General features: G+C 43.7%; 2 protein-coding genes across 7 annotated transcripts in view; one reads left to right on the forward strand and one right to left on the reverse strand.

Annotated features, from left to right (window-relative positions):
• Positions 1-15439, reverse strand: part of ARHGAP1 (Rho GTPase activating protein 1) — a 28106-nt gene extending 12667 nt beyond the window's left edge. The window contains exons 1-3 of one of the 3 annotated variants that reach the window (XM_035115193.3): positions 15299-15439; positions 7542-7698; positions 6730-6822 (exon numbers count right to left, since the gene is read on the reverse strand). In XM_035115193.3, coding sequence (XP_034971084.1) covers positions 6730-6822; positions 7542-7674 — 226 coding nt within the window. In that variant the 5' untranslated portion in view covers positions 7675-7698; positions 15299-15439. Of the gene's footprint in view, positions 1-6729; positions 6823-7541; positions 7699-8701; positions 8773-15052; positions 15164-15298 lie in introns of those variants that run through there. The other 2 variants (XM_035115201.3, XM_060274492.2) reach the window with 2 other exon arrangements.
• ZNF408 (zinc finger protein 408) lies at positions 15299-24834 on the forward strand. Of its 4 annotated transcripts, XM_035115180.3 has the most exons (6): positions 15493-15618; positions 15724-15923; positions 18924-18985; positions 21238-21539; positions 22171-22257; positions 23093-24834. In XM_035115180.3, exons 1-6 carry the CDS (start codon positions 15597-15599, stop codon positions 24787-24789), a joined length of 2370 nt encoding a protein of 789 aa, XP_034971071.1. In that variant the 5' UTR covers positions 15493-15596; the 3' UTR covers positions 24790-24834. The 4 variants fall into 4 exon arrangements, with proteins under 4 accessions (XP_034971062.2, XP_088510108.1, XP_034971071.1 ...); XM_088653982.1 differs by lacking the exon at positions 22171-22257 and having other exon boundaries at positions 15309-15618; XM_035115162.3 differs by having other exon boundaries at positions 15497-15923.
• The last annotated feature ends 198 nt before the right edge of the window (positions 24835-25032 follow it).

Below are 25032 nucleotides of genomic sequence, written 5' to 3' on the forward strand. Positions count from 1 at the left end.
TTTGAGAAACTGATTTTCAAAACTTAGCAGTGTATAAATAGAACACAATGCAGGATCAAACTATACTGACATCTACTGCTTTAGAGCAGCATTTTCCAACTGGTGGGTCAGAAAACAACATCAGGCAGCTGTGGTATTTAGGATGGGTCTTCAAATTGCCAGCTGTAAGTGTCAAGAGAAAAGAACACATAACTATGGTTCCACTTCAAGGTCTTAAGTTGGAAAAGACTACAACTTCAGGTCAAACCTAGCTCCCCACGACCTGGACAATTAAAAGCCAGATTATGGTTACACTTGCCCCACAATCTCAAATCAAGTGATGAAGCCTCTTAATAGTCACTGATTCTTTCTAGCTCATCTCCTGATTGTTCTATTTTTCCCCCATAGACTAAGCAAGACTTATTTCTTCTACTTCTAGACTAAGCTCTAGTCAAGGTAGCATAACATTCCATTAAATGCAAATATAAGCCCTAACACTATTCTTGTATGGCACAACTAGATAGAGTCCCATCAGTCCATGCAGGGAGCATTCAGCATGCACCCAACAGTAAGCAATTATTCAACTGCCTTTGTCACAAACGGGTTTGCTGTAATTATCATAAAAGCTCCTGCTTAAATCTGAAATAAAGCCACTGCTGGGGTTGAACCGTAAAAATATGTATGCATTAGAGATTCCACTGCACAGTTGTGGTGTGTGGCCCTGTTGTTACCAGGGACAGCTGCAAAGCTAACAATGACAACAACTTCTACAAGACTATCTTCAAATAAACTAAAACCCTTCCATGTTGTGCATTATCTAGAAAAATGTCCAGGCCATTTGAAATTTGAGCAACAAGTCCAAAGTGAAGTGTGATAAACCTCAGGCACACTATGAAACAATAACCCATGTGTCAAGTTTCTATGCAAATCAAATGAGAAAAGGTATTTTTTATGGTTCGATTAATGTCTCAGGTGTGGAATTACAGTACCCATCTGCACAAGGCAGCCCATTTAATTAGAAATGTTCTGCTATTGCAGTAAAAAGTGTAAAATACCCTAGGTTATAACAAGCACCATTTTATAATTCACACAGACACACACATACACACTGACATTCCCCCGATCTAGGAAAACATGTCCACGTCACATTGACGTGCAGCAGTCCTTTTATTCCTCTGAGAATACTCTGGTTAACAACCACACTTCCCATAGCAGGGATTCTTTCCATGTAGGGGGAAAAATACATCTAAATTAACCTAAGTGAGTAAGGAAACAACAGATTGTTTAAAAAGCCTCAGAGAAGTTCTGAGAATGCAGAATGTGGAGAACTGCAGGTTGCAAATAACACAGTGAGTTGTCACATCTCTTGATTAAACAGGAAGTCTACGGCTGCTCCTTTTCCTGCACTATCAAGTTGATGACACGGCCCTTAAAGTGATCGGAAAAATGGCCTGAGACAAACACGGGCAAAGAAATGAAAGCAATGGTGGTATAGTTAAGAGCCAGCACCTCCTTGTCTAGGGTATTTATATTTCTGAAGGTACAAAAGCATTATAAAAAGTACAAAAGCAGAAACAGTCTTGTCATCATAAACAAGGCTGAAATAATTGAGGGTTTGTGGCAGTTCAAGGTGCTTCCCCTACACCACTTATGTGATCAAAGTGACCTTCATGGAGCTTCTAGATATATGCAGAGATGCCTGAGGAAGCCAAAAGTCAATAGCTACATTTAGAAATGGAGAACCGGGGCATTTTTCAGCCACAACTCATTAGAACTCAGTTCTAGCACCTCTCAAGTGGGCACCATTGCCATTATAAGAGAATGAGGGAGGTGTTCATGATGAGTTCTGGCACCTCTTTTTCTAGAAAAATAGCACAGTGGAGAACTAACACTAGCCAGTGTTTCAAAGTAACCATCTACTTGCATCTAAATTGGTGGGGAAATGATTAGCATAGAATCAGAGACATGATCTGCAGATACAGCAGGCCAGTGACCACTTGCAAGAAGAGAAGATGAAGAATGGAAGACCTACTACGGAATAAACAGAATGGCAGGCAAATGTACTTACATAGGCTGTTCCACAAACAACGGGTTCAGCCTACTGCTGGGTCACAGGGGATAAAGAAGGCCAAGTTCTGCCAAAGATTTGTGTCTGAATGATGCCATAGTGGGAATAAAGCAACAACAGCTCCATCCTGCATAGCTTCCAAATAAGATAAATCACACATCACTGCCATGCAATATCCTGCAAACTCTTGGCCGCAGAAGAAATCACCCGCAAAAGATTTCCGATTAGGAAAGTTAGCAGTAATGACTGCCTGGGAGACATGTCCTGATGGATAGTACACCCATCACCATTCAAGAAAAAAAAGAAGGCAGGCTGAAGCATCAAATGAGAACTGCGGCACCCAAAGTGAAGACCGCAAGCTGAAGTCCACACAGAGCTCTGCCAGGGAATTTCCAAGCCACATATCCAGTTTGGAAAGCTACCAAGATGGCTATACCAGCAGCTTAGAGAAGCATGACTGCAATCTACTTGACATAATGCACATCAAGTGCAACTTTGAGATTCTGGGATACAACCCTCAGATTTGCAGAATTTGGGCTCCCCTGAGATAACCCAGCCACAGGCCACAGTCATGCTAAAGAATGCCACATTCTTTAAATGCCAATGACACCAGGTATTCCACCTACCTGGCTGGACCCCATGAAGTGCACCCTGCCCTGGAGGAACAGAAACAAAGTTACATTATACCATAATAACCGAAGTCCTTTAACCAGAATAATCTTAAGGACTGAACGGGACAGGGCTGGACAGAAAAGTTCCAACACACACACACAGAGAGAGTTGCATACACTCACAACTACAACGAGCTCAAAAACATGATTACCTAGCTGTTAACTAGATAAATCTAGACGTTGATTTTTTTTTTTCTCCTCCTTTTCTAGACTCTGCTACAATCTGGATGAAGTATTGCTTTTTTATATGTCAGGTTTCCCATACAAGGTATGCATGAAAAGGTAGCTTTTTCATACTACCAGACATTTAAACAACAGGATATTGCTAATACTGAAAAGTCAGTGAACCCATTTTCAGTTACAAAACTGAATGTTCCCATGTCCATTTCAAGGTCCTTAATATTGGTCCTGATATATAGAAAATAGAACGCTTTAGGATTTAAGAACTCAGATCCACAACCTGTTCCACTCCTCTTTCACACAAATTTTGAGACCCAAGAGTAGCCAGTCACAGGGTTAAGAAGTAACTTCAGTTCCTTACACTTCTGGGAGCAAGGACTGCTTCTTGCTTGGCAGAACTAAAAAAACAATAATTCAGGAAATCAAATCCCTTGTTACTTGGTAAATACCTCTGAAAAGGCAGCAAACAAAGGCAGAAGCAGGAAGTGAAGTTCCTGTAGATTACAGAAAAGAAAGCATGCTCCATTTGAGGCAAAAGGATGTACATCGCCAAAGGACAGCCCCAGGTCAGGTCCTAGAGCAACGATGCTGAACCTGGGTCCTTCAGATGTTGTTGGGACTACAACTCCAACCATCCCTGACCATTGGCCATGCTGGTCAGGACTGATGGGTGATGTAGACCAACAACATTTAGAGGGCCACAGGCTCCCTATCGCTGTCAACCTGGTCCCTACTGCCCACTAGTGGGTGTTTCAGGATTCTAGGTGGGCGGTAGGGGGTTCTACAGTACAAGCTGAATCCTCCTTCCAGAAAGCACTGGGGGGCGGTAAGGAAATTTTACCATCAAGAAAGATGCATTAGTGGGCGGTAGGTATAAAAAGGTTGATTACCCCTGACCTAGAGTGTCCCAAAGTCCCACTACAACACACAAACGCATGCAAAATGGCAGTATCCCAGTTTTAAAAATGCTGCTGCAAGAACACAGAAAGATGGGCTTAAGAGGTTTTTCCCAAATCAATCACTGGAGTACAGCATGATAATTTCTCATCAGCCACTGAAATAACTGAATTCAAAAGTATTAACAATCATTTCCAATAATTCAGCCAAAAGCAGAATCAAACAAAGAAAGGAAACCAAAAGATTTACTAATCAACGCTCCCCACCACAAGCTATTCCAGCAACTTTAGTATTTCTAGAATCTAGAGAACCCCAGAATTGTCAAGGCATATCAAGGGACCCAAGCCCACAGTAATAAAAGATAGGCGCCCCAAAGGTTAAATTCAAAATGCCTATGGCATGTAATCTGAATGATCATTTGGGATAAGCACATGGCATTTCCATTGTCTTTGAAACCAAAGTTACAACACTGCCTAGTATCAGAAATGACCACATTTCCCCAAAGCTCAGGTTGCTTCTCTGCCTCAGACAACCATCCCTAGTTCAACAAGGAAGTTGCATATCTACCTAGACTAGCCTAATATTTAGCTACAACTACAACCCCCATAATTTGTGACCACAGGCATTGTTGGCTGGGGTGGGAGTCCAACAACATCTGAAAAGTCATAGGTTAGAGCAGGCACCCCAAACTGCGGCCCTCCAGATGTTTTGGCCTACAACTCCCATGATCCCTAGCTAAGAGGACCAGTGGTCAGGGATGGTGGGAATTGTAGTCCAAAACATCTGGAGGGCCGAAGTCTTATGAAGTGTTCATAAACTGAAGTGAACTTTCCCATTGAAAGTAATGGAAAGTGGATTAATATGTTCCAGACAGTCCGCGGAGTACTTAAACTGAAGCGTTCATAAACTGAAGCGAACTTTCCCATTGAAAGTAATGGAAGTGGATTAATCCGTTCCAGACGGGTCCGCGGAGTACTCAACCTGAAGCGTACTTAACCCGAAGCATGGGTGTAATTGGTTCCAGAATTCTGTTCATAAACTGAAGCGAACTTTCCCATTGAAAGTAATGGAAAGTGAATGAATCTGTTCCAGGATGGGTCCGTGGCGTTCGTAAACCGAAAATTCGTAAACCGAGGTGTTCATAAACCGAGGTTCCACTGTATAGCCAAGAGATGTACTGTTGCAATACCTGGCATAATGGCAAAAGCTGGTGATAAATAAACTCCCAGCATTTATTCCTGCCTCCAGTTTCTGAACAGCACTGCCAGCAATCATTTACACAGCAAATTTCCCCTTTGCAGGAAACCAAGTTTGCTAAAATCAATAACTGAACTGCAGACAATGTAAGTGAAGCAGCCATATGGGACAACCCAGGAATGTCAGTGTAACATAAGATTTAACTCTTTCCTTGCAGCTGTGGCACAATTCCACACTCCAGGATGCTCCACAGGAGAAGTGGGGAACCTGTGGCATTCCAGGTGATACCGGACTACATTTCTCATATTCCATTACCATTGGCAATTCTGGTTGGGGCTGGAGTCCAGCAACATAGGGAAGTTCACAGGTTGCCCACTGATGCTCTGGACTCAAGTGTGAATTGGCAGTCACCTAAAGTGAACTAATTTGTTCAAAGAGTTGAGGGATTTGCCATGGCTCAGGAAAATTAGAGGCACACATGGAGAGTCTCTTCTAGCCTGCAAACAAGTTTTTCTTCGGGAGAATGAGTTTTCAGGTTTGCACATACTATTTTTGCCCCACCTTCTTCTCTCCAAAGAACTCAAGGTGAGGTACAGTACATGTTCATGGTCCTCCCTCCCTGCTATTTATTCTCATAACAACTCTATGTGGAAGGCCAGGCTGAGGGATAATGGGTTCTATCTGATTATGTCATACTGACAGTGGACACACTGCAATCAATGGAATTAAATTATTCTGAGTATGACTCAGTCGGATACAAGCCAATGAATGACCCACGGTCATCTAGTAGACTTCATGGCAGAGCATGGATTTGAACTCCTCTAAGTCCAGTATGCTATAGTCACTACTGGTATTTATCAGAATGTATTCTCAAAGCTTATGTGATACTTTTCATTAGCAAAAATATTGATGCAGTTCACAATACACAAAATCCATTAAAATCAAGTAAAACAAACAATTAAAATCAAGTAAAAACATTATTGCAATAACCACAGTAACTGGAACAACAGAAAGTGGTGACATTGTCAGGAAATGCCAGGGGAAAGAGACAGGTCTTCAACAGTTGGTGGAAGCATCCCACTTTTGGAACCCATCCACCCTGGAATGCATCCCATTGAGCAGATGCTACAATAGAAAAGGCCCTTCTCCAGACCCCAGCCAACCAAACCTCAGTAACTCGTGGTACTATCAGCCAATGAAACATCTGACTCAGGAGTTCAAAAAGTAGTTTGTAAGTTTGGGGTCAGATTGCTGCTTCAAGTGACTATCAAATAACTCTAATGGGCCCCTGGTTCTCAAAGTTCTCTTCCTCTGTACAATTGCTATTTTCAATATGCCGATGACCGCTATGTGAATCAAGCTATTTGGCTGGATCCAGACTACCCATGGGTAGAACGGCACCTACGGGTCAAAGAATCCTCCAGCACAGCATGGACAGTTGTGCTTTGACCTGCAAGGCAAACAGGCAAAAACAGCTTCCTCCCTGCTTCCTTCCTCCACTGCTGGGCCACTGCTGGTTTATTTTATTTATTTTATTTTATTTTATTTATTTTATTTATATACCGCCCGTCATCATAAGATCTCAGGGCAGTTCACAGAATAAAATGCAGGATAAAAACATGAACATAAACAAAACAAAACAGCAAAACAATAAAATAGACCCTATATCCCAAGTCATTAAGCCGTATCAAAATGCTTTCTGAAGTAGAAGACAAAGAAATGAAAAGAACCCATTACCTGCCACTTCCACAATCTGGTGTCTAGCGATGTCATAGTATGGGTCATCCCATCGTAAGTGAGTGACAGGGTCAGGGGAGCCCTTGAAGTCATCTACATTTTAAAATAAAGGGGATGGGGTGAGAGGAAAATGCAGAGAACATAAAAACCAGCACAGCTATACGAAGATATAAAAACACAAAGAAGGGGTCAGGTATATCATGGAACCAGAAGGAAAACTGATGCATAGCATTAGTTTTGTGCAATTGTTCATTTTATGATCAATACAAAACATTGCATACATTCAGAGCAATTGTGCTAGCTTATTTGCCTCAAATGTATAAACACACTATTAGTGGAAAGTAATCAATTATCTAAAATTCTCCACTACAGAATTCCACATCCATCCACTAGAATAAACTATTTACACTGCAGAGACAGATACTTCTCTAGCATATAAGGTCTGCAGCATTCCATGCTCTCACCAGCCCATTTAGATAAGATCTACATCACAGTTTAGATACAGAGGCTAACTAGTACTTCTGCAGCATCTTAAAGAGGAAAAAGAGTCAGACGCCGCTAAGAACATAACAGAAAAAGAACCTGCTGAATCCTGAATCTTGTTGTTTTTCCACTTATTTATTATGTTATTAATTATTTTGATATCATTTGGTTGCTGCCTATCCTGAAAGTCTGGATATAAATAAATCTAATAAATAAAAAGCTGTTAAAGGTATATTTTAAGATTAGTGCTGCAGGATATAGATTCCTTTAAGGAGAGGGTAGGGGTCCATTTCTTCACTCATCACTTCATTGCTAGTAAAAGTACTCACCTGTCTTAGGAAAAACAGGCACTTCATCTGGTGGCCAGTTCTTATCATCTAGAGAGGCCAATTTGAGCTGATTTAGGGATTCATTGGTATCTTCCAAACTCAGGTCTTCCTGTAGATCTGGGTATTGCTCCATGTTTTCCAAGCTTTAACTGCTCTCCTAAAAACCCCAGAAGGAAGAGCACAGAGATTCACAGATCAAGCAAGCAAATACATAGCAATCTTCAATATAATCTTCCAAAGCTGCTCCTTTATATATTGCCACAGATGTCTTGGCCAGAAGAACCTTTCCTCATATCAAAGGCGAGAGGGGGCTGACTGGGGGAACATCACTGGCTGTACTCCATCCATTCTCCCCTCCTGTGCAAATACGGCCTGGTTGCTTTCTGTTTGTAGCATGCAAACCAAAACGGCAGGCAAAGGCAACAGATTACACCAACCCCCTGCCTGACACATTGATTCTAAAGGCTCCCATTTCCTGTGCTCCATTGGAAGAGTTGGCAAATAGCCAAACAGCTTGCACAGCGAGATGTTACACTGGAAGGGTGCCCAAATACTCCTTCCCCCACCAGCCTATCAAACCAACAACAGAGACACATGAGGATTCTTCACAGTGCTACAAGCAGAACTGTGAGGGCGCAGATTCAACAATATACAGGTAGTCCTTGAGTGGTGCATGCTGAAACAGCCGCCAATGAGTTCTGGAGTTTGAGAAGAATTCAGTTCCTAGTACTTTTGGACCTTCTCCATGAAGGAATGTCATTATTAGCTTGAGAAAGACGACAGTTTGGGAATTCTGGATGTTCACTAAACATCAATGCACTCCTGATTAGAGTCACCACCAAAGGAGGCACACCACTGGTCAATAAATAACCACGTATATGAGATCACTAGAAAGGTTAATCATTGTTCTCAAGAGGTAGGACATGAACACAATTCTACCATGAAACAAGAAAAGACAGAAAGTGCCTCCGAAAACAACCAGTCTAAAACATCAGCCCTCAAACAGCAGTTAAGATACTGTGACCAAAGCTAATGCTACAGCTAATACGGTATCAGAGATCAATATTAGCATTTCAATCAATATATGGTCAGAGAAGGTGCAAATGAATGTCACTCATGCTTTGTTAAGGGTCTCTCTGGACATTTCCCAAAAAATTCACCAGTGTTTGTCCAAATTCTGAGTGTTGAAGGGAGCTCTGATTTCCACAAGACCTCTTCACTTCTCCATCAATGCTTACACAATTATTTCATTGTCCTTATTTTCCAGATGGCTGTAAGCTTATTGCGCAGCAAGTCAAATTGCATTCCTGTAACCAGCCAAAACACGACATATATGGGCAGATGATCTTCAAGGCAGATCAGGAAGTATTCAGGGCACAGCAGATCAGCAAAGTCAGCCTCAGCTATTATTTGCTCGTCTCTCGAGGCTGGAGGAGATGCCTGACCTCAGTGGGGGTAAAGAGCAAGACACTTTGCTCCTCTGAGCTATTAGCTAATGCTGTAACCATGCTTAAGTTGCAGTCAACCATCTGCCCTTAGCAATATACCCAGTTTCTATGGAAACGCTAACCAGCATTTGTCGTGACTCATTCGTTTTGAAGCAACTCTAGTTCCAGCAACTTACTCTCACAATTATCTAAAATTGTCCCCAAAAACCCACCCTGGCAGCAGGATGCAGACAGCCCCAAGCTTTCTTATACCAAGGGATTCTGAATATTCTCAACTCGTGGTGTGCAACTGGATTATTACAGTGTTGGGGGACTACAATTTTGCCAGATCTGCACTAGCAAAGCACTTAAGAAAAAGTTATGAGCTCTATGAGGCAGATATGCTACTGATATTCTTTTTAGCAGGATAATTTATTATTTTTACAGCCCATGTACAGAAAGAAGAATCTTGCTGAACATGGATCTAGGATCACCAATGTGGTTCCTGGGTGTGCACATACACCTACAGAAGCCTTCCCTGGAGCACCTTACCCTGCTAAAGTTAACCTTGAAAAAAAGGACTCTGATCGTAGTTAACAGAACATGTGATGTGTATTTGAATGAGGTGTGTGGCACTCTCAACACTTTATCCAATTTATGTGTACCCACAGGTCCAAAAAAAAAAAGGTTGGTATTACTCGACTGAGAAGCTTGCTGAAATGACCACCACATAACAAACACTATAGACAAATTCATACCACCTCAAAAACTTGAGTGTTAAGTGGAAACTGATCCCACTTCTAGCAGAGAGTTAACCATATCTTAATTCTTCCTATCATATTATGAAATAACTCCTCTTAACCTGGATCTTTCAGCTAAGTCTGTTCTCCATTTGGAGGCAAACACAGCAAAAATATTTTTTGAAATCTCATTTTCCCTAGTGTCAGGTAGTGTGGTAGCTAACACTGGTCTAAATCTAAACACTTTTATACAAAAGTCAGCAAAATAAAAGAGAGTTGTGCAAGACTCCACCAACTCACAATATTCAGCATTCAGACTCAACCATAATCTAAAGTCCTTCAACATTCCATGCTCTAGGAATGGTGAACCTGTGACCCTTTGGCTGTAGGATTACAGTTCCTATCATCCCTGATCATAGGCAATGCTAGCTGGATAAGATGAAGGTTAGACTCTGTTATGCACTGAGCTGAATCCTACCGGTAGAACAATAGGATCCAAAATGCAGCAGTCTGATTGGTTCGCAGGAGCCACCCAATCCAGCTCCAGTTAGAAGTGAATCAGCAACCTGATTGGCCTGCAGGAGCAGCCAATCAGGCTGCTGGCAGAAGTGAATCCACAACCTGATTCGCCTGCAGGAGCAGCCAATCAGGCTGCTGGCAGAAGTGAATCTGCAACCTGATTGGCCTACAGGTGCAGCCCTGAAGTAGCCAATCTCGCAAGGCCCATTGTGTAAATAATGTATATAAGCAGACGTTTTGGGAAAAGAGCCATTCTTCTCTTCTCCTCCTTTGCTACTACAAGCTGAATAAAGAGCATGAAATTCACTCTCGACTCAGAGTATATTTCAGAGTCCAACAACTTCTGAAAGGTCACAGGCTCACCATTCCTGAGGCATGAAATGTTAAAGGACTGTAGATTATGGTTGAATCTGACTGCTGAATATTGTGTTGAAAATTTCACAGCCTTGCCATATAGACTTTGTGTTTCTACTTCATTTTTGCCCCATGTGACAAACATCACTGAGATCTGAACAACTTTAATGGGTTATTCAACCATGGGTTTACATTCAGGAATGTAAGAATGCCTGAGGAGTCTTTGACTTGCACATTCTCCTCCCCTTGTACATTACTGATTCCTGAAAATCAGGACTGAAACTTAGCTGGCTTGCTATTTCATCCAAACTGGAAAACCATTATTTCCATTTGCCTGAAAATGATACCACGTTCTCATAACACCAAATTATGGTTGGTGGAGCGAGATAAGCACCGCAATCCCAGAGTCGTCCGCGACTGGACCTAATGGTCAGGGGTACCTTTACCTTTAAGTTTCATAAACCATGGCCATTCATTTGTTGTATTCTTTAGCAGTAGATCTAATCTATGCTTCGCTGAAATAGTAATCAAGAGTGGATACCAGGGGGTGGGGGGAGAGAATTTGGTATTTCTAATTAGCTGAAAGTCTTTTCTGGATTCTATCCAGCAGAGTCAATCCCTTAGTTGACACTTATTCAAGGTCTAAAACATCTTGACAAGCTGTACAGGAAAACTCTCAATAGGCATAGTAGTATTTTTAAATATATACTTTAACTATCCACTCTTGCCTTAATTGGTTCTTTATGAGGATGAGCTGCTGATATTCCTGTTGGTAGAGAGTATAGCTTTTGGGGGGGGGGAAGCATTCTGCACAATTTCCAAAACTTTAATGGAGTTTGAACCAGAGCCACATATTTCAATGCTACAAAGAGGATTTGAATAAGTGGTTTGTTACCAAATATTTTTATGGCAGGTTCAATCAGTTTCTCTCCCTTATTATAACAGGACTTCATCAATGCTGCTATGGTTTTTTGTGCTTTGGCTTTCACTGCCTCCATATGGCACTTCCAAAAGATGGTTTCACTAAAGAGTAGACCCAGGTATGGTATCTAAATGAGCAAGTTTGTTCTATAGCTTTCTGATCTAAGCACAATTTATACCTAGGACCAGGGCTTTTTTGTCAGTCAGACCTCACCAGAACTTAGTCCCACACCTCTCAGGTGGGCATCAATGTCATTATAAGAACAAGGGAGGTGTTCATAGTGAGTTCCTGCACCTCTTTCTCTAAATAGCACTGCCTAGGACTGTGTTTGCCAAAAAGCATAATCTTGGTCTTAAGAGTAATTTATGGGTAGGTTTCCCAATTTATTGTATGCTGAACTCAGGAGTTTTTTGAGACCCAATCGGGAATGAGAGAGGAGCACTAAATCATCTGCATACATCAAGATTGAGATTGTTCCTAATTACTGGAGAGGGGCGTTTGCATTGGCTCAATATAGCACCAAATCATTCATATAAACGCTAAAAGGAGTGGGAGCCATAATGCAACCTTGTTTCATTCCTCACAACATTTTAAAAACATTAGTCACAATACCATTTAAACCTACTCTGACCCTGATTAATGTGTTGCTGTACAGCAAATCTCCACAGGGAGACTATTCCATAGATGCAGTGTTACAACAACTTGTTCCACACTTCCATAAACCAAATTTCCTTAAATGATAACTGGAAAAGGAATCTCTCTGAAGACATTAACTGCAAAAGAGGTTTTCAACTAGTTATAGTTTTAACAGCTGGTGAGTTAAGATTCCTCCTTATAGCTCATAGGAACAGCACACCCTATTTCTTTCATATTGTCAACAACCCTGCTGACTCAATATAGAACTGTCTACTACAGCTGTTTGGGCCTCCAGTGTTGCATTGATTGTGAAATCTACTTAATTTTATCCATATTTCAGTACGGTAAAGAAAGGCAGCCATTATGTTTACCAGTCCTAGCCAACACTGTTGTCAACCTCAAGGGGAGGGAGCAGAAGAGTTAAGCCAAGGTAGTCCCTTCCTCTGATCCCCCCTTCCCTCAAGCTGCCAGCTTACCGGTAAATCAAACAGGATACACTTACTGAACAACGCAATCTGCTGAATGCCCAGAACCAAGTCAGGTGACAGAACTAAAAAGACACCACACCTTTCCTGCCAGATCATAAACCTGACTACTTAGACCCTGCCTCAGCCAACCTTTTCCAGTTGCTGAGCTCACACTGAGACTCTGGAAATGTTACACAAATTCAATCACAGGGTGGGGGGAAATTGTGCCACATTTTTAACGCACATGCCTACCCTACTTCCAGGGTAATTCTGTCTATTTGCATTAGGGTTTTTACTGCAAGCTCAAAGGACATGAAAACAGATCCATAGAATAATCTCAAACATTTCATTTAAACCAAAGAACTTTAAATTTGTCTGCTTTTGTTCAGCAGGAACAGCTGAACATCAAAGACTTCCAAGCAAGCTATATAATCCCTCTAATTTCTTTCACTCATTATCTCAAAGCAGAAATTGTCATGAAAGTGGGCATTCCTGTCATATTTCCTTCTCCAGATTGCTCTTCACAAGTCAGACATAATAATCCTATAAGAGTCTCCATCCTAGTTCAATGCTCTGTTTATGGACATGCATGAACCAAAACACAATAAGTAATGATTTCTCCTTAAACAAGTGCTATCACACCCCTCTGGTTTTACTGAGCCCCTACCACACCCCATACTTCCTACTCTTTCTCCTTTACAGAACTATATAACTCCCCCTTTTTTCCAGCTCAAATACGTAAACCACAAAGCCCTAGTGACAATCTTGTGATGGGCCACAAAGCCTTATGCAGTAGCCTCAAGTATTTGTGGGATTACATTTACCACAGAAGCATGGTGTAAGAATCCTGATAAAAGCAGGATAAAGCAGTTTCTGTGAGATGATTTATGCAAACTAGCAAAGCATACATTTAGAATTACCAGACTCAAACTCCCCAAGGGCTCCAGAAACTTTGAAAGTTTAAATTAAAATAGTTACGTACATACCACCTCTTTAAAATATCAAGATGGAGTGCAACAAAATAATTCAATGTAACAAAGCAATTCTATATACAGTACAATAGTCCGCTAAAAGCAGCATAACACAAACACAGGAACCAGGAACCATTCAAATCATGGTATCAGAGGCCAGGGAAGCCTCAAATAAGGTAGCTGTGTTTTTAACAGCAGATGAACGCTCACCACAGCAGGTGCATCTCACAGGCTGGAGGCCAAAAAGGAGAAGGCCCTCTTCCAGCTTAGCATGAGATAAGTCTCTGTGGGCCACAGCATAAGTGATAGGGCCTTCTCTGAAGATCTTAGTGAACAGACACATCTATATGGGAGAAGGCATTCTCTCAAATAACCTTTTCTTAAGTTTAGGAATATGTAGGTATAATGAAACCTTCAACTTTGCTCAGCAGCACAATTCCCTCAACACGGATGTTACCATACATGCTGCAGCTTCCAAACCAGCCTTAAGGCCCAGTCCCACATGGACCAAACTACCCTAATGCAGTCTTGAGCTTACCAATGCATGGATCACTGTAGCTTGGCTGCACTGGTCCAAGAATAGTCACAGCTAGTGCAAGAGTACAAGGTGGCAGAAGTAACCCTTAGCCACTGAGGTCACTTGTACCCCCAGAAACAAAGAATGATCAAGGAGCACCCCCATATGACATTCCAGTTCCAGCAAAGGGAGTAGAACCCTGGTCCAGAAAAAGCAAACTCCCAAAATCCACACACAGAGCTAGTTGCTTACAGGGCCTTGGTCTTAACAGGATTCACCCCCACTTCTTGTGCATACCAAATACTCACCCAGGGCTTGCACAGTCACACTTGATTCTGGTGTAACAGAGAAAAGGAGTACCATCAGCTTAACGCCATGGTACAAATGGGGTCCCTACTGGAACCCAACAGCTTCATACAGATGGCAGTGGAGACATCACAATTCACTAGAGCACCCTTCTGCATAACGGACAGGGGGCCAATGCGCAGTCACCCGACACTACTCTGTGACAAGCCCCATTCAATAGAAATGGGGAGTTCTGGCACCAATTTTTGCTGCGTGAAAGTCTTTATATGTTCGCTTTTAAGCAACCCACACACCTTGACCTTACTACCCCTGCTTAACTCAGTTGCAAGTATTTCCCAAACTGCAAATACTGTATTCCCCCCCCCAAAAAGTGTGCACAGGTGGCAAGGGTTTGGGTTCTAAAATCAGTTCATTTTATGTAACCGAACGTTTCTCATCTCGCCGCCGCCGCCGCCTTTAAGCACCTGCACGCACGCGCACACTCCAAAAAGCCTCCCCTGCGTAGGCGCCTCCACCTCCCCAGCACCAAAAAAGATCTCCAGGAAAGGACCAAGGGAAGGGGGGGGGGTCCTTAACAACAAAGGCACGGGGGCCCCTTGGGGTTGCTGAGGGAGCGGGGGGGCGTCTTCCAAAATCTGACATAGATCTGAACCTGGCAACTCTGAGAACGACGACACCAACGGAGATGGTGGGAGGGTGGAGACAGAAGTCCAGCCCTGAGCCTGGCAGCGGCCCCTGCTTGACAAGAGACCTCCCTCCTTCCCTCCGAAAGTCACGCTGAGGCTGGAGTCGACGCATGCGCCCTCCCTCTACTTCGCCCCCAGCCCCCCGCTCCCCCCCCAATAAACAAGAGAATAAACCCAGAAGGAACCCCCGCCCCGCTTGGGCCTCCACTCACTATTTATCTCATGAAGGTGTGTGCGTTGGGGGGAAGGGAAGAGATGCAGCCCCGACGACGCGGACAACGCGCACCCAGCACGGAGTTCCTGCACTTAGCGCTCCTCCGCTCGCCAGCAGCCGCCACTCCCGCCTGTCAAACCCCCCTTTCACAAACATCCGCCTCCGAACCGGAAAAAGGACGAGTCTCCGTGGCAACACGCTCCCTCCTCCTCTGGGAAAGGCCGGCGAGAGAAAGGGAAAAGCCGTCCGGGCACAAACACAGCTCGTTGCGCGGAACGTTCCGCCCAGGAGCCGTTATGGAGCAGAGCCCCGGCCAGAGTGAGGGGGAGCAGGTGTCTTTCGTGGTCCGGGAGACGGGAGGGAGCGGAGTTCGTTTGCCGCCCCGCGTCCTTGACTGCTTTCCTGTTTCTGCTTCCCTTTCAGGTCGGCCCCCGGACGCGCGCGGCGGCGGCTGGTCCTGCTGCCCAGTGTGGAGCCTTCCGCGGGGCTTAGCCCTGGGCCCTTCCCTCTCCGCCGAGAGGGGCCTTGGGGTGTGGTGTGTGGGGAGCCCCTTGCAGCCGGGGGCGCTGCTGCTCCTGCTTGGGCCGGAGGAAGAGGAGCAGGAGGCGGGCGCCTTCCCGGCGGTGAGCGATGGGCAGGCGGCGGACAAGTTTGGGCCTCCAGTCAGAGCCCTCAGGCCAGTGGGGGGCGCCCTCTCGCGACCCCCTGCCCGGCCGACCAAATCTAGACGCCCGACCCTTCTCGGTTGCCGGGAGAAGGGACTCTGGCAGGTGCAGCTTGTTATATCCACCAGTTAAGAAAGCAGTTTGCTTGCCCAATTTCTCTCTTCAAAGTGCAGCTGTCCTGGTCACTTCTGGGTGGCCAAAAAATAGTTTTGATTGGTTTCTGGTATCATTTACACACCTGCACATGGGTGGGAGAAAGGGGATAGAAGGCATTTCCCCTCCTCTCATAATGGTTATTAGCCACAGTGTTTCGGCAGCTGAATGCCACTGAATGCCATGACAGAGTGGGCTATTGCCCCCATATCAGACTTGTTAGAATACTGAGTTAGATGGACCTTTTGTCCAAACTGGGACCCAGGTGGCGTTGTGGTTAAACCACTGAGCCTAGGGCTTGCTGATCAGAAGGTCGGCGGTTCGAATCCCTGTGATGGGGTGAGCTCCCGTTGCTTGGTCCCAGCTCCTGCCAACCTAGCAGTTCGAAAGCACGTCAAAATGCAAGTAGATAAATAGGAACCGCTACAGCGGGAAGGTAAACGGCGTTTCCATGTGCTGCTCTGGTTTGCCAGAAGCGGCTTTGTCATGCTGGCCACATGACCTGGAAGCTATACGCTGGCTCCCTCGGCCAATAATGCGAGATGAGCGCGCAACCCCAGAGTCGGTCACGACTGGACCTAATGGTCAGGGGTCCCTTTACCTTTTGTCCAAACTAGCAAGGTTTTTCATGTAAGAAGGTAATTGCACACACACCTAGCTCTGGTGCCGCACTTTCCTCTTTCTGTTTATAGAAGTCTGAACTGTAGTCACTTCATGTTACCTAGTTGTCCCATTGAGAATGTGCTTCAAAGGTGAAGTTTGTTTCTCATGAAGCAGTCATGTATCTGCTCGATCATGCACACAACTCAGCCCTCACTTGGCATACCCCTGCTCATTGCATGGGTTGAAACTGACTGAATGTGGCATGATGTCTGCTTAGTTTATATTCCACTTTACTAGTACTCAAGACAACTTACAGTCAGGCACATTTTTATCCACTCAACAATTCTGTGAAGGAGCACTGAAAGTTATTGTTGCTCAAGGCCACTTACTCCTCTATTATTATCTGAGCAGTTTTAACATTTGGTCTCCTACATAGTCTAGCCACTACTGTGCACTACTCCCAGCTGCTTTAAAAGGTCATTGCAAAGTGACCGCAACAGTGTAGGGAGAGTTGGTCATCTGTAGTATCAGGCCATCTAGTGAGGCAAGTATTTACTACAACTGAATGAAAGTGGGTGGATAGTTTGTAGCTGCTGAAGCTCTATAGGCAAACAGTTCACCACATGGCTGTATTTTCCCAAAGTGACTTTACAAGTAGTAGTAGTATTACAAATAATAATCTAAGCTCCTCCTATTTCTGACAACTCAGTTGAACATGTGTTGAATTACAGTAAGTACCAATAATTGTTACTGTGGATCTGAGGGCTGAACTATATGTGATATAGTAGCAATCACTGTATCTTGGGATTATTTTTTAATAGCTTAAAAACATACTGCAGAGGGAGGATAATGGGTTGGTGAAGCAGTGCTTAGGGAAGATGATTAACTATCCTTATTTCCATGATTGAAATCACACAGTACTTACTTCAGAGTAAGGAAGCGATCTTTACTCAGGCTAGCAGCAAGCACAGGTTCAGTCGTAAAGAGTTCAAGTTACAAGAGCAAGACAAGTGATTCAGAACTGAATAACTGAGTTGGTAGAGCATGAGACTCTTAATCTCAGGGTTGTGGGTTCAAGCCCCACACTGGGCAAAAGATTCCTGCATTGCAGAGAGGTGGACCAGATAGCCCTCAAGTTCCCTTCCAGCTCTACAATTCTTGATTCTATGAATGGAAGCTAGAAGATGTCCCAATGGTTGTCACACCCCTCCCACCAAGTTTTTAAAAGACTAAATGGAGTATGCTCACTCATGAGACTCTCTTGCCTCACTAGCCTGCTGTGCACACAAATGTATGCAAATGTATGCAAATGCAGCTACAAAAGTGGTGCCAGGTTTGTGGCCACAATACTGTCCTGCCCCTCTACCTCGAGCTCCTCTTGTTCAGCTCCTCCCACTGGCTAGTCAGAGTCCTCCCCCCTCCCCAATGATTCTCTGCTCTTCTTAAGAGGAGCAGTGACAAGAGCTAAGATGATGTAGCTTTGTTTCCCCTGTTCTGACATCTAATGTTGCATGGAGAAGAGAAGACCCACACCATTCACCATTACAGGTGCCCAATCCTGATAGGACCGAGGGGCCGATGACATTACCTAACTTCCTCCCCACCTCCTGTAGGGCAAACAACAGCTCATTCATTTATTTTTCTTTTGACAATTTATATATTGCTTAATTATGGCAGTCTCTTAAATGATGTACAATAGTGCAATGCAATGAAAATAAAAATAAGTTGAAACCATAAATCAGTCGATTTCATTAAAATGTCTGCCAGAATGAAAAGTCGTCAGTAGGCACCCAGTGTTCAACAGGAAGGGGGATTGTCTGATCTCAAATAGAAGGGAGTTCCATAAAATTGGGCCCACAGTACTGAATGCACAGCTGCTAGAGGATGTGAGCTGTGCATTTAAACTTAGGATGGTAATTTCAACAGAGGAAACAGTGTGAAGGCTGTGATCCAGGCAAGGGTGCATAGCTGCTCTCAAGTAAATAAAAAGACATTGGAAGACCTAACGGCATATTGCCTACATTATATGTATGTTGGCCCTGAGAGCATAGGCCACCACACTCATTCATAATATGCCAACTTGATTGTTGAATTGACCCTCAGGTGAAAAGGACAGCTAGCCCATTAGTTCTGGGCTTAAGATCTGCCCATGGGAATTAAAATACCTCTCTAACTGGGACTCCCCTTACTCTTGTGTTTCAGGAACTTCCACCAGCTTGCTGGAAAGAGGCTTCTGCTTGCAACAGGATAGCAAGCTGGAAAAGGTGAGAACAGCAAAACTATGTGGGTAACTTGCGTTCTGCTTTACAACTTTCTCAGCAAACTTCATACATCTAATGAAGTGGTTTGTTGGCTACGATCATTCAAACCATAATGAACAAGTTACAGGTAAGTAGCCGTGTTGGTCTGAGTCGAAGCAAAATAAAAAAATTCCTTCAGTAGCACCTTAAAGACCAACTAAGTTTTTATTTTGTTATGAGCTTTCGTGTGCATGCACACTTCTTCAGATATCTGAAGAAGTGTGCATGCACACGAAAGCTCATACCAAAATAAAAACTTAGTTGGTCTTTAAGGTGCTACTGAAGGAATTTTTTTATCATAATGAACAAGTTAGGGTCAATTCACGCAAACTGTTTTTTAACTTGTTTGTAAACCACATAGATGTTTTACCGTCAATCCTGAAAATTATGTAAGTTGTGAGAATCAGACTTTAGTATTTATCTCACCAACAGCACTTAACATTTTTCCGGCAACCAGTATGGGGCCATTTCTGTTGAAAAGCAGATATGGCTGCACCACAAACTCAGTGTTTGTTATCACAAATTGTAGTGCAGCAATCACTTGATGGTTTCTTCAAGCAGCCAGATGAACTTTCAGCATATGATGATGTGAAGGACTTTATTCTCACACATCTCAAAAATCAATCCAGATATATAACAAATATATAACAGAGCAATGAGATGATAAATTTTGCTGATAAATCATTTTGCTGATAAATTTTGCTGATAAATCAGATGTGATCCTGGAATTTATTTCTGATGACTCTGTTTGCCTCTGTAAATCCAAAAAGTAACTGTTAGAGGATATATAGGTTTTGGTATGTTAGCCACTGAAGAATGAGTGATACATGTGTGATCAATAAATGTTTTTGCTGCAGATTTTGAAACTGGCCTGTTTAATAGCAACTAGCTCTCTGCTCTTTTCCTTTGTCACCCCTAGGAGCTGAGTAGCTCCTCTGCTGTCTGTCTTCTCATCTTGCAACTTTTTCCTAATGCTGAAGGAAATCAGCTACAGGGTATGGCAGCACATAAATTTGTCTCCCAATGCATTCTGGAGCGAGCTAAAATGTCAGGCTTATTGGTTTCTTAGGTTATATTGTCAAAACAGCTCTGTGTTAATCCATCTAAGTTGCCTCTCATCAATAATTATAATACATGCCTTCCATGGTTTCCCCTGGAAAGAAAACTAAGTGGATTATAGCTTTTTAAAAAATTAACTCCATTTACATAGAAAAAAACCTAAAGTCATAAAAATCAAGAAGAAAAATTGGGACATATTCGACTAAGCAGGTGTTCTAATAAGAACCAGTGCACTGGAACTTCCTCCCTTCTCTTATGCCAAATTCTCTCTGAGGGGGTCAGGAGAATCCCCAGAAGAGTGTTCAGGGGAAGGAGAGGGGAGATGGTTCTGTCCAGCAAGCTGAAATGCCTGTGTTGATAGGATTGTAATATCACTATGATGAATTCCACCCTTAAAAACATAAATAAAATCAGTAAGTGATATTCGGTGCTAGTCTTATTTTGAGTAGACATGTTTACATTAATGGACTTGACTCACTTGGGCTCATTAATTTCATTGGCTCTATTCTGCCTGGATTTAATTGAATACAACTCAATATTTTACAGCTAGCAATAAATTTCTATTTAGTCTAACAAAGATCTCTTAAATAATTATTCATCTTCCTAAAAAATAGGATGGTAAATCTAAATATATTCATTTAGCCTTTGGAGAGGGCAATTTGACCAATCAGTCATGAGCCAGCAATTTTGTGCAGATTAAACGTCCTATATGTGACTTTAAATATAACAAACGAAGCAGCTGCAAGTCTTTTGCACCCTTAATCAGTACTCTTGTGTGGCCACTCTCAGAATCCATTTTATATGAACTAGGTGTTTTGTTACCTATATGGTTTTATAAACAGCTTTCCATCACTGTACCTCCAAGGAGGACCCCTGCCTAAAACTCTGGAGAACTACTACCAGTCAGTGTGAACAATGCTGAGTTAGATCGACTCATAAATCTGTCTCAACAAAAGTATTCTGAATTGACTTTTCCTAGGAGGCTACTCAAAAAAACCGTCAGGATCTATAGACATATTAGTTGATAGACCTGACTGAGGCCCCCTTCCGTCTCACATAACACCCACCTGCACTGCCTCTCTAGAGCCTTGTCATGCCCCTATACTTCAGACAAAGCCCATATTGGATACTGATGCTTGGCATAACGTGTCTTACAGCTTGGTGAAGCAAAGCCGGGATAAAGATGAGGCAAATGTGGCATTAGTATGGATCAATGGGGAGCTCCACATCCGAGTATGCTGTCCCGTTGCAGCTGGCACTGAACTGCTGTACTGGTTCACAGAGGCCAGTCCTGCTTGCCTGGAAAAGAATGCACCAGCAAATATATCAGATGGGGTATTTGTCGCACAGAGGAAAATGGTAGAGGAGCAGCTAGCTAAGACCACCACTGTGGAAGCAAAGACTTTGACACAGAAAGGAGATGCTTCCCTAGATGGCGATGCAATAGATTCTTTTGCAGGTACTGTACATGAATTCCTAGAGTCTTAGTTAGAAGGGGGTAGGGGGTATCACAGGTGATTTAAGCAGCATCAGAAACAGGAAGGGTTTTTATTCTTTAAAAAATTGACTTAACATACTTGGTAATAGAAACATGCATGTTCCTTAAGCAAAGAACTCCACTGCCAAACTCTGCACACCCAGGCAACTGTAGTTGAAGCACCTTGTGTTTTGTCCTTCCTTTCACAAAAAGAGTTTATGGTGCATGATTTGATTTTCACAGACCTAAATTGCCATCTGTTTGTGAAGAAACTCAGACTGATAGTAATATTTTAACTTGAAAGTTAGGGGCTCCTTTTTTTCCTTCAAATGATACTGTGGGAGGCAACTTGTTCAGAATGTATACACTCGCTTGCTGTGAATAAGGAATATTTCAGCAGTGCTTTCAAGGCACAATCCCCTGAGAGGCTGCCTTTCAACATCCCAAGTACAGAGATTGGGAATCAAGTGTGGAAGCATATTCTTGCCCAGGACAATTCAATCAGCCCACAGCCAGGCAGAAGTGTCCACTCCTCTAGCCAGTGACCTTTATTTTGCTCAACAGCACTGGCCAGTCCCATCCTTCCAAACAGTGCTTTGCTATCTTATTGCAGTGCTGGAAGAGGTGATTTCTTTGAGAAGTGCACATGGTGAATCAGAATGTTTATCATGCCAGAGTACATTTGATCAAATATCTGAAGGTATGTCTGCACTAGAAGCTTACATTATTTTTATACCATTTTAACAAATCATGGGCACCCACAAATAATGTGGGCAACTCCTGTCCATAATGCTGGAATCAGTCAGGCGCCTTACTCTCTTGGTTTTCTCACGCACACAACTTCATTTCCCTGTGACATTCTATCATAGCTGCCAAGTTATCCCTTTTTAAAGGGATTTTCCCTTATGCTGAATAGGCTTCCTCGCGAGAAAAGGGAAAACTTGGCAGCTATGCATTCTATATCCATGTCTGTTTCCTTAATTTTCTTAGGTGAATTTAACTGCTCAAGGTAACTCTGCTTGTTATGAATAAGGGAGAAACACAGGTCCCTGATATTGTGACTGTATGGATAAGCTGTTGTAGTTTGCAATTCTTGCTTTCTAAAGAAAACAGCAAAGATTACACATGATAAGAGTGTTGAAATTTGCTGTTTCTACACATTTCTGTAACCTCATTCTAAGTTATATGGTAAAGCACTTCAGAGAAATCCAAATTGCGTCAAAAAGATTAAGGAAGCTGTGCTTACAGAAGTTACTGAAATATTTCTCCCCAAATTCTAAACTTTTTGGATATTTAAATTCAAGCAGAGTTACCTAGCTAAAACCCAGCTATGTTTCAATTCTCAGAAGCACTGCTTTGATAACTAGTAGAACTTCTCGAGCCTCTGTGCTCAGCAAAATATCTCTGTTCAGCATGATTGAGGCAGTAGGTGGGGAGTAGAGCAGTGCATAGAAACACAAGTCTCACCTTGAAGTGTCAATAATTACTTTGTTTTCTTTGTTAAGGGAGCTAATGGTTACTGGTTCAAATTGCAGGTGCTCTTGATATCCCCAAGGTTGTGGAGCAGAAAGCCAGAGCCCATTGTCTTCCTTTGCTGGATAAGAAGCTGCCAGTCAAGCAGCCTCCTGGCCTGGAAAGTGATCACAAGAAAAGGACTGGAAATGGGTCCCTGCAACGTGAGGTCAGGGACTCCAAGGAGCAGCATGGAGAGAAGCAGCCCATTGTGAGCTGCTCTGTGGCTGAGGAGGGTGGAAGTAAAGAGGATGATGTGCTGCATCCTCAAACAGAGCAAGTGAATGAGACACTATCCAAGGTAAAACCAACTGACATTTGTTCACATCCACCCCCATCCAGTGCAATTCAACCCAGTGCTCACTTGGCTGAGAAGGTGGAGGTGTTGAGGGGCCAATCTTGTGCTGAAGGAGCCCCCAGTGGATGTGCCATGTCTACACCCAGGGACAGAGTGGAGGAGCAGAGTGAAAGTCCTAAGCAGGAGGAAGTGTCTCCAAGCAACATTGGTAGTGCTCCACAGATCAAGGAGGCAGACCACGAGCGACGATACCGGTGCAAAGAGTGTGGCAAAGCCTTCCTGCAGCTTTGCCACCTGAAGAAGCACCACTTTGTGCATACTGATCACAAACCGTTCCTGTGCACAGAGTGTGGCAAGAGCTATAGCTCAGAAGAAAGCTTTAAAGCGCACACACTGGGCCACCGAGGGGTGCGGCCATTCCCCTGCCCACAGTGCCACAAGAGTTATGGCACCAAACGGGACCTTCAAGAACACCAGGTGCTGCACACAGGCCAGCGCCCTTTTGTATGCCCTGACTGTGGGAAATCCTTTGCCCGTCGGCCCTCTCTCCGGATCCATCGCAAAACTCACCAGGCTAAGGAGCCAAGGCCATCTGCTGCCGCCGCCTGCCAGTGTGTGATATGCGAGCGGCAGCTGGCCAACCCTGGGTCATTGCGCAACCATATGCGGCTGCACACAGGGGAACGCCCATATACCTGTCCCTACTGCCCCAAGTCTTTCCGACAGCAGGGCAATCTCCGTGGGCACCTTCGCTTGCATACAGGGGAGCGCCCTTACTGCTGCCACTTCTGTGGAGATGCCTTCCCGCAGCGCCCTGAGCTGCGCCGTCACCTGATCTCCCACACAGGTGAGGCTCACCTGTGCACAGTGTGTGGGAAAGCACTGCGTGATCCCCACACGTTACGGGCTCACGAACGTTTGCATACAGGCGAGCGCCCTTTCCGCTGCCATCTGTGCCCCAAATCCTATCCTCTGGCCACAAAATTGCGACGCCACCAGAAAGCCCACCACGCTGACAAACCACACCAGTGCCAAATTTGTGGCATGGGCTACACCCTCCCCCAGAGCCTGCGACGTCACCAGCTTGAGCACAAAGGAAACCTAGACGGAGATCCATCCAAAAGGGGCACGAAAGCCCCCCAGGAGCTGCTAGCTTCAGAGCAGCCAGCTGTGCTGGTAGTGCGCTCTGTGGACACGGCAGTGCCTGGAAACCACACAGAGCTCCTTATCACCAATGATGGGCACTATGTTACTGCACAGCAGAGCTCTGCCGAGCACAAGAATGTCATTGAGATTGCTGTCTCGGACACGGAGAAAGAATGCATCATTGTGCAGGAGCAGGGCTCCGCCAGTGACATGTTCATTATTCAAGAGGGTGTCAGTTTTAGCACAGTGGCGGAGGTGGTGGAGGTGGGGACATGACCGTCAATCTTTTTGCAGATGTCATTAAAACATCTTTGGAAATCTAAATGTGCTTTTTCTATGTGCTTACAAGAAAACAGCATGTGGGTTATTATTATTTTTATTTTGCAGTATTCTATTTTTATGGGAATAACTTCTTGAGGCAAATCTGATACATCTATCCAAGTTTAGTGGCCAGTTCTTTAGCCTTGGTTTTTTCAAGCTTAGCAATGCAGGCCACTGACTTTGGCCCCAGAAGATTGC

This window comes from Zootoca vivipara, chromosome 1, assembly GCF_965207765.1.
Source record: "Zootoca vivipara chromosome 1, rZooViv2.hap1.1, whole genome shotgun sequence".
NCBI classification, from domain to species: Eukaryota; Metazoa; Chordata; class Lepidosauria; order Squamata; family Lacertidae; genus Zootoca; species Zootoca vivipara.

Excerpts from the sequence above, each read along its gene's own strand:
- ZNF408 (XM_035115171.3), top strand. The coding sequence starts at position 15,309 with ATGAAGGTGTGTGCGTTGGGGGGAAGGGAAGAGATGCAGCCCCGACGA. Across the intron at positions 18,986-21,237 it reads AGGATAGCAAGCTGGAAAAG|CTTGGTGAAGCAAAGCCGGG; the intron begins GTGAGAACAGCA and ends CGTGTCTTACAG. Across the intron at positions 21,540-23,092 it reads TGCAATAGATTCTTTTGCAG|GTGCTCTTGATATCCCCAAG; the intron begins GTACTGTACATG and ends TTCAAATTGCAG.